This window comes from Nicotiana tabacum, chromosome 12 (assembly GCF_000715075.1).
Source record: "Nicotiana tabacum cultivar K326 chromosome 12, ASM71507v2, whole genome shotgun sequence".
NCBI lineage: Eukaryota > Viridiplantae > Streptophyta > Magnoliopsida > Solanales > Solanaceae > Nicotiana > Nicotiana tabacum.
This window is the reverse complement of record NC_134091.1, coordinates 51,406,803-51,416,552: the sequence shown is the minus strand read 5'-3', so window position 1 is coordinate 51,416,552 and position 9,750 is coordinate 51,406,803. Positions and strand designations below refer to the sequence as shown.

Genomic DNA, 9,750 nt, shown 5'->3' with positions numbered 1-9,750 from the left:
ACAATTAAAACCCCAAAAGTTTATGCAAGAATTTCGGCCAAAATAGAAGAAAAATAGCTAAAAGATTAGCAAAAAAGAAAATACCTAGGGTTATAGAACTTAAACTAAAGTTAACTAAAATCTACAATTAAATACTAAAAGAAGGAGAAGAAGAACTTACACTTGATGAGTGATGGAATTGGGAGAATTGAAGGTGAAGAACTTTGAAGAAGAAGAAGAAGAAGAAGAAGAAGAATTGGGGATTGGGGGTGAGTTAGAGAGGAGAGGTTTGAGAGAGAATAAGAGTTATGGTGGAAAGTGGGGGAAAAGATAGGGGTTGGGGGGTGTGGGGGGGGGGGGGGGTAGTCTATCATGCTTTTTTAAATCAGATTTTTTTAAAATTCAAATCCAAAATATTTTTACACCACTGCGTCGCCCCATGCGGCGCGGTAGTGGGGTTTTCCAGAGAATTGTTTTCTGACAAATTTTTTCCGTTTGGCCTAGCGCGAGGCCCAAGCGGCGCCTCATGCAGTGCGATATGCCACTTTTCTCAGAGTCCCGATTTGTTTTCACTTTTTAGCCTACGGGTCGCACCCCGACTCTATTTTATACTTATTTTATGTTCGATTCATGCTCATACATGTTCAAACAATTATCAAAACTCTTAAACTCTAATAATCCTAAACTACCATTATCTAATTAGTCTACAAAAGAAATAAAGAGGGTTAGAAGTAGTTCTGAGTTATAGTCGTCAGCTTGACTCCGTCATTTAGGCTCATTTGATCACGATGCTGGAGGTTTGCTTGTCAAATCCTCCAACAAGGTACTGTTTTAACTTGTTCCCATTCACCTTAAAACATTCATTCCTTTCTTCATCTTGTATTTCAATGGCGCCATACGGCAAGACGTATTTAACCACATACGGACCTACCCATCTTGATTTGAATTTTCCGGGGAACAACCTAAGTCTACTATTGTATAGTAAGACTTTGTCCCCTTCATGAAACCCCTTTGGATTAATCAGTCGATCATGATACCTCTTTGTCTTTTCCTTAAAGATTCGTGCATTTTCATATGCGTCCAGTCTAAACTCCTCTAATTCATTCATATGCGCCAACCTGTGTTTACCTGCAAGACTAAGATCAAGATTAAGCATCTTAATTGCCCAATAAGCTTTATGTTCTATCTCAACAGGTAGATGACATGATTTTCCATACACTAATTTGAATGGTGAAGTCCCTATGGTTGTTTTGAACGGAGTTCTATACGCTACGCCCATAGAGCTTCATCTAGCTTTATGGACTAATCCTCACGAGAAGCACTAACCGTCTTTTTAAGAATTTGTTTAAGTTCACGGTTAGCCACTTCAACTTGCCCACTAGTTTGGGCATGGTACGAGGTTACTATTTTGTGTGTGACCCCATACTTAGACTGCAGTGCAGCAAACTGCTTGTTCATAAAGTGTGACCCATTATCACTGATAATCACTCGTGGTGTCCCAAAACGGGTAAATATGTTCTTCCGTAGGACTCACATGCCACCCGAGCATCATTGGTCCTAGTAGGGATTGCTTCGACCCATTTAAAGACGTAATCAACAACTACTAGGATATACTCGTATGAATAAGATTATGGAAACGAACCCATGAATTCAATGCCCCAAACGTCAAAAATTTCACATACTAGAATGGAGTTTAGTGTAATCACATCCCCCTTGCTAATGTTACCTGCCCTTTGACACTTGTCACATGCGGCTACATACCCCGTGTGTCTTTGCACAAAGTAGGCCAATAGAAGCCGACTTTCATAACCTTTGCTGCAGTGTGATTTCCACCATAGTGTCCTCCAGCTGCTCCATCATGGCAATGGGAAAGAATGCTTGCCATCTCTCCTTTAGGCACACACCTTCGAATCACACCATCTGCACATAGTTTAAACAAGAAAGGGTCATTCCAAAAATAAATTTTTACCTCACCTTGAAGCTTCCTTCTTTGATCACAAGAGAGATCACGTGGCAACCACCTACTAGCCAAAAGGTTGGCTACATCAGTATACCAAGGCGGCCTTTTGCAGACCAAAACAATGGAAAAAATCTACTCATCAGGGAACTCCTCCCTTGCATCAACTGTTTCAACCAGAGGTCTCTCAAGTCGAGATAGATGATCGACGAATTGATTTTCTGTTACTATCCTAACTTTGATCTCCAAGTCAAACTCTTAGAGCAACAACACCCACCGCATCAGACACGGCTTGGAGTTCTTCTTACTCAACAGATATTTTAAGGCTGAGTGATCCATGTGTACAATCACTTTGCTCCCCACCAGGTATGATCTAAACTTGTCAAAAGCAAAGACCACGACAAAGAACTCTTTCTCAGTAGTGTCATAGTTGACTTGAGCATCATTCAATGTCCTGTTGGCATAGTAAATAGGCCTAAACATTTTATCTTTTCTTTGCCCCAGAACTGCCCCCACAGCTACATCACTGGCATCACACATTATCTCATATGGCTGGCTCCACTCAGGTGTCACCATAATAAGAGCACTTACAAGTTTTCCTTTATCACTTCGAATGCTCTTAAGCACTCCACATTAAAAACAAACTTTACATCTTTCGCTAGCAATGCAGTCAACGGCTTGGTAATGCTAGAGAAATTTTTGATGAACCTTCTATAGAACCCAACATGTCCCAAGAAACTCCTTATGCTCTTCACAAAAGTTGGTGGATGGAGCCTAGCAATTACATCCACCTTTGCTCTGTCAACTTCAATTCCATGTGCAGTTACTTTGTGGCCCAAGACAATTCCCTCTATCACCATGAAATGACACTTCTCCCAGTTAAGAACCAAGTGTGTGGCTTCACAACGTTCAAGCACGAGCTCTAAATTCTTCAAGCAGTCCTCAAAGTCATCACCAAAGAGGGTGAAATCATCCATGAATACTTCTAGACACTTCCCATTTAAATCATAGAATATAGACATCATGCACCTTTGAAAAGTGGCAGGTGCGTTACATAACCCAAACGACATCCTCATGTAAGCAAAAATACCTGACGGGCAAGTGAATGTGATCTTCTCAACATCTTCTGGGGCAATGGGTATCTTATTGTAGCTTGAGTACCCATCCAAGAAGCAGTAGCATCCATGTCCAGCCACTTTCTCTAGCATTTGATCATTGTGGTTGGTATTGCTGCTTCTGCTGGTTCTGAAAACCTGGTGGTCCTTGACCATGGGGTCTGAGATTATCTTACTACCATGAATTTAATCTCCCACTAGGTGAACTCCATGAAAAACCTTTATGTCTTTGACCCATAGCATTATAGTTGTTCCCACCTTGGTAGTTTCCTCTATTAAAATTCCCCACTGCGTTGACTTCCTCAGTTGATGCTTAACACTCATGTGTAAGGTGTCCCAATCCACAAAAGTCATATGTTATTTGCGGCTCATTCTATAATTTGGCCAATGTCAGCTTTTTTATCTCCTTGGTCATGGTGTCTAGCTGGGCTTGCATGGATGTGTTAGAGTCCACCTGGTGAACCCCAACTGATTTTCTTCTATCATTACTCTCAGTCGGCCACTGATTAGCATCCTCGGATAATTCATCAAGGATTAAGACGACCTCTTCCAGTGTTTTCTTCATTAGTGGACCTCCACATGCAGTATTCAGAGTTCGTCGCGAGGACGGTGTCAGTCCATCCCAAAACTCCTGGAGTTGCATCCATAAATCGATACCATTGTGCTGACACTTCCTGACTATCTCCTTGAATCGTTCCCAATCTTCAAACACCATTTATGTCTCCTTCTAGCAGAAATTGTGGATTTCCCTTCTGAACTTCCCTGTTTTTGCAGTTAAGAAGTACTTGTCAAGAAACTTCTTGGTCATCTCTTCGCGTCATCTTTCAATGAAAAGGGGAATGCCCTTAAGTAGACTACATCCTTTGATACTCTATTGTATTGGAATCTATTCATGATATCTTCAAAATCCGCCAAGTGAGTATTAGGATCTTCGTTCACCTTCCCTCTGAAATTGCAGTTATTTTGGATAGTTTGAAGCAAGCCATGGTTCAATTCGAAGTTGTTTGCTGCTATGGGTGGGGGTCTGACACTTGACAGTCCTTAATTATATATTGGCATAGCATAGTCACCTAATGATCTTCCAGGCATGGGTGCTGCATTCTCGAACTGGTCTTCAACCAATGATCGATTTAGATTTAATCTTTGACCCCCATCATCGTTGACGGTCTCATCGGCAATTCTCCGGGCTTCTTATTGTTGTGCTGCCTCTCGTGCAGCTAAGTCTACTCCGTCGTTCTCTTTGTTTTCCATGTTATCTCGAGTTGATGTTTGACCCAAGAAATTTTCTGTTAATTCTCTTTCTTTTCTCAGTTGTCGCATGTGTTTCTCCAACTCTGGTTCGTAGGGTATCACTTCCTTTGAAGAAGATCGAGTCATACACCAAAGAAATCAAACATGTATCCTGCACACAAGTAAGAAACGTGAATAACTAAAGTAAAAATTGGTTCTTGAATTAGTATTAAAACTATTTTAAACACTATTGATTACCAATCCCGGCAATGACGCCAAAATTTGAAGAAAAAAATGTATTTTTTGAAAACAAAATGCAGACAGTTTCTTCTCCGCCTTCTTGGGGTGCACTCCAAACTTATCTTTCTCACTCACCGCAGCATTCTCTTTTTAGCCATTCACTTCCTACTCAACACTTGCAGCTGGTTTCTCCTTTGTCACCCCCGACAACGGCACCAAAATTTGACGAGCACAAAATACAACCCAAAATTATTGCTTGCTAGTCAAAGAAAGTATAGTTTAATTATCGTGTCCACAAGGATTGGATTTAAACAGTGTTCGAATAATCTCCAATTGATAACTATCCAGAAAAATTAACACTTGATTTGATGACTACTACTACGGTTAACTACTAAAAAATATGCAAATAATAATTGATCACAAAAGACTACAAATGAGCAACAAAGAAATATCAATGAGAGGGATAAGGGTACTTGACTAGATAGGTGAAAGATAACTGACTCGGGATCCAATTCTTGAGTTAATTCACTCTATAATACGATTGATTCTCACGAATTCATCCGATAATTAGATTGCACTTGAAGTTAATGTTCCTCTTTCGATTAAATATTAATTTGGTAATTAATCCAATTGAAGCACGGTAAATAATTGCAACAATCAAATGATGGTTATGATCTAAAGGGTAACTTCTCACGAATATTTCCCTATTTTCTAGTTCGATTAACAATTCAAGAGGCTCTTTCAATTACCTGTTTGAATCATGAATTTAAACTAGAGCATAAGATGTGAAGAAATTCAATATCAGACTCCTCTTTCGATTAAGCAAAATAATAAATAACTCACAATACAAATTAAAGCTCCATCAATTAATTCTAACAATTATCAAGAATTGAATCCCTACTCAAGTTATTGAAACACCGTATATGTCAACACCCTAAGGGACATTACTCCATAACAATGGAGTAATATATCTCAAATAAGTTTAAGAACAAAGAAAATACCAATTCTAATGATTCGATACAAACTCCCGTATTGCACCTATTGCAGGTTGTAATATTGATGAATTCTTGAGTCTTCTTACCTTGATTGGTTCTCCAATCTCCCGTAGGTAAAAAGTCCCTTCAAAATTGTGTTTTTGGTATATTTATACCATGTAGAAACAAGCCCGGACGAAACTACCCTTTCCTAGCCGAACATGGAAATCACTAGGATAATTTTGCACAACCGTGCCACACTCCGCACCGCATGCTAGTGAGAAAATCCAGAGAGCTTGCACTTTGCTTGTCAGACTACTTTTGCAATGTCGCGCCACACCTCGCGGCGTCCCATGCGGTGCGGTAGTGGCTTTTTCTCAGAATAAATTCATGTGTTCACTTTTTGATATTCGGACTTGGTCCACGATCCTCGAACCTGATCCCGACTTAACTTTTTGCGCTTCTGCTTATACTTCAAAGCTCCAACTTGTTCGATTTCACTCCAAATTACCTAAATAGTTGAGAATCATTTCCTACAAGGCATAAAATACGTAATAAGTATAATTTACTATCAATTAAGCTCAAACACACGTAAAATACAATAATTAGAGTGTAATACTACGGTTAAAACATGGGTTTCTAACCTACCATCAGATGAAAATGCTTATCACTTTGCTATATGGTTTAACAATCAAATTGGTGATGATAAAAATTACACCGTAGACCGTAGTTTGGATGGCCAACAGAGACCAACCTGTAAATGGAAGGTACTCGCTGCTTTTCTGACTGAAATCATGGAATCTTGTTCTAACTGATGCTGGTCAGGTCACAGTTTGGTCGACAGAAACTCAATCAGATTCCTCTGTTGAACTGAAACTCTTGAACAGTGGCAACCTTGTTCGTAGAGCTTTAGAAGGCAAAACTATTTGGCAAAGGTTTGACACACCAACTGATACACTTCTTCCAGGACAACCACTCACTAAAACTTCAAAGCTTGTGTCTCTGAGAAGTTTAAGTAATTACGTACTTTTCAGGATTTTATAAGCTACACTTCTCTGATGAAAATACTCTCCAGCTTCTTTATGAAGGCTTAGAGATGTCAACTGTTTACTCGAACCGATCTACCTACAACAATAGCAAAATTGCAGTGCTCGAACCTTTTGGAAATTTCACGTCAACTGATAATTTCGGGTTTAGAACTGCTGATCATGGTGAACTAATTAAAAAAAGAAGGTTAACATTGGATATTGATGGGAACATCCACCTGAATAAACAGAGGACTAATTGGGAAGTTTCTTGGCAAATTAATTGGCAACCTTGCAAGATTCATGGAATTTGTGGGTTGAACAGTTTGTGCACCTACAGTCATGATTTTGGTAGGAAATGCACTTGCCTACAAAGCCACAAGATGAAAAATAAATGTGACCGATTGGTCTTATGGATGCGAACCAGATTTTAAGCTTTCTTGCCCGAATCGTAATATGGTGAATTTTGTTCAACTTCATCACGTTGAATTTTACAGGTATGACTTTATGTATTATAAGATTTACACTTTGGAGAAATGCAAACACAAGTGCTTAGATAACTGCGATTGCAAATGATTTCAATTCAACTTTGAAACAGAGAATGGCGTCTATAGCTGCTATCTTAAGACCCTGCTCTTCAATGGGCACCGCTCAGCATCTTGGCAAGATTCAGTATTTATTAAACATCCGAACGATGTCCGTAGTTCGGATGAGGAAGTGTTCGAGATCTTATGCCTTGTCTCTTATTTGATTACAACCCTCAAACCAGAGGCGAATCCAGGATTTAAATCCTATGGGTTCAATATTTAAAGTTATGGGTTCATATCTACTATTTTTGTAATTTTAATAAATTTTTACATACAAATTTTTGCTCTGCGTCAAAAGTTATGGGTTCAGTTGAACCCGTAATCAGTACACTACATCCGCCTCTGCCTCAAACGCTCTAATGCAAAATTTAACTCAAGTTTATATTCTGATTGTCATAGATTCAAGAGATTCACCTACGCCAAGCTGAAAAAAGCGAGAAGAAATTGGACAAGGAAGTGGTGGTGTTGTGTACAAAGGCAAATTATCCGACAACAGAATAGCAGCCTTCAAGTGTCTTAACTTAGAAGCCAACCAGTGGCTGATCCAAGATTTCAAAGTCATGGGAGCTCAGCGGAAAAATGAATGCTTACTCAATACTTATTCAGCTTTTTTGGTAATTACCTATGTAAATTTATTAAGTTTGGCCAAAGACAATGGGTGCTTAAGTACTCATAAGACTCCTTATGGATCCGCCACTGAAGCCAACCACGGAGAAGCTGAATTTCTTGCAGAGGTGAGCACAGTTGGCAAGCTTAACCGCATGAACTTGATAGAGATATGGGGTTATTGTGCTGAGGGAAAACACATGCTCCTAGTGTATGAGTACATGGAGCATGGTTCTTTAGAAGATAATTTACGTACCAACAATATTCTTGATTGGCAAAAGAGGTTTGAGATAGCTGTAGGAACAGCTAAAGGTCTTGCTTACTTGCATGAAGAGTGTCTAGAATGGGTTTTGCATTGTGATGTAAAGCCACAGAATGTACTCTTGACTCCAATTATGAACCAAAGGTAGCTGACTTTGGTCTCTCAAAGCTATTAAATAGAGGTGGAGTGGATAGTCCAAGCTTTTCCACAATAAGGGGGACTAGGGGTTACATGGCTCCTGAATGGATTTTTCACATGTATATAGTTCTGCTAGAGTTGATCACTGGAAAGTGTCCAAACAGAGTTCAATATAACATGGACAATGATGAGATGCAACATACAATGCTGGCCACTTGGGTTTGAGAGAAGATACATGGACTTGAGCAAAGTGCCCCATAGATTCAACAAGTTGTTGATCCTGCTTTGGATGGTAACTACAATTTGGAGAAAATGAATGTTCTTATAAAAGTGGCTTTGCAGTGTTCAGAAGAAGATAAAGATGCAAGACCTACAATGAGCCAGGTGGTGGATATGCTACAAGAGTAAATGAAATTTTATGTGAATGTATAGCTTTGTGGTTGTTATTGCCTTCTTAGACTGGCCTGCTTGTTATCCAACAACTCTCATAGACAGTCCTAGTCTCTATGAGTGAGTTGATTTCAGTTTTATGTGCTTTTATTCATTCCCCTATGAGTTGTAGTACCATGTGATGGATCTATTATACAACTAATAAGAGATAAATAAAATAATTATAATATTACACCTCAAGTTTTCGTATGTGAAAGTACGTCGTAAGTCAATTGATTTAAGCTCAAAAATGATGAAATCCTTCTACAAGGCTAAGGAAGGTTAATCGAAGTGCTAAGTAAGTTAGGATGAATGAGACTTGTTAATCATGATTTAAATGATTTTAAAGTCATGATATGACTATATATGATGTTTGGATATAAAATATAGAGTTTGGGAAAAATCTGATTTAAGTTGCAGAAACATCGAGCTAAGATTTGCCTTGTAACGAGCCGTTTTAAGAAATTAAATTCGTAAGCTTTATGATATAATTTTAGGACATAGCTCATACAAAAATGAAGTACTTGGAACCTAGTTTCCAACGGTCTAAACCATTTATTTATACGACATCGGGGTAGAGAAATATAAATTTTTAAAGTAGGGTCGCCAAGTCACGCCGCCGCAATTCGGAGAAACTAAGCACGTTATAGGCCAGGTTGCGAGGCGATTTTCTCCCAATCTATTGAGAGTTACAGGGAGATCTTTCTATGGAATTAAATATCCATGTGTCTAGTTTCTAACGCTGAAAACCGTTTGTCAATGTGATATCAGAGTAGAGAGATACAAGTGTCTGAAGTTGCACTGCTCAAGCTGCCAAGCAGGCAGCTTACCCACCTGCTTGGAGAATTGAGGCGGTGGGCTTATAAGTGGTTTTATACCCTTTTATCTTGTCAAAATACAGATAATACTTACCAAAATACTCCCAAGCTCTCCAAGAACCGGTCCAAGAAATTCCAAGCAAGATCAACATCCCTTTCCCGAAATCAAGAAGCGATAACATTAGAACGATCCCTACGATGTAAGAATCACTATACCACCTCTCTTTTTCTTTGTAGTTTGAGTTTTGGAAGTTACTTCATGGTTAATAAAACACCTAATTTCTGTATTTAAGCTTTTAAATATCAAGGAAGTTTGGTAAATTTGTTTTCTAATAGTTAGAACTCACGAGACGGTGATCGGAAGCCGTGAGTTCGATTTATTTCACTTTT

The 9,750-nt window shown here is 39.0% G+C and overlaps 1 protein-coding gene and 2 pseudogenes across 1 annotated transcript; 2 read left to right on the top strand and 1 right to left on the bottom strand.

Moving 5' to 3' along the window:
• Positions 1-754: 754 nt before the first annotated feature.
• Positions 755-2,512, bottom strand: LOC142167156 (uncharacterized). Its single transcript, XM_075227316.1, has 4 exons — positions 2,214-2,512; positions 1,954-2,042; positions 1,741-1,899; positions 755-1,107 (listed from the first exon to the last, which is right to left on the bottom strand). Exons 1-4 carry the CDS (start codon positions 2,510-2,512, stop codon positions 755-757), a joined length of 900 nt encoding a protein of 299 aa, XP_075083417.1.
• A 2,083-nt stretch (positions 2,513-4,595) lies between these two features.
• On the top strand, positions 4,596-7,330 carry LOC107815161 (putative receptor protein kinase ZmPK1; annotated as a pseudogene).
• A 337-nt stretch (positions 7,331-7,667) lies between these two features.
• LOC142161679 (putative receptor protein kinase ZmPK1) lies at positions 7,668-8,521 on the top strand (annotated as a pseudogene).
• The last annotated feature ends 1,229 nt before the right edge of the window (positions 8,522-9,750 follow it).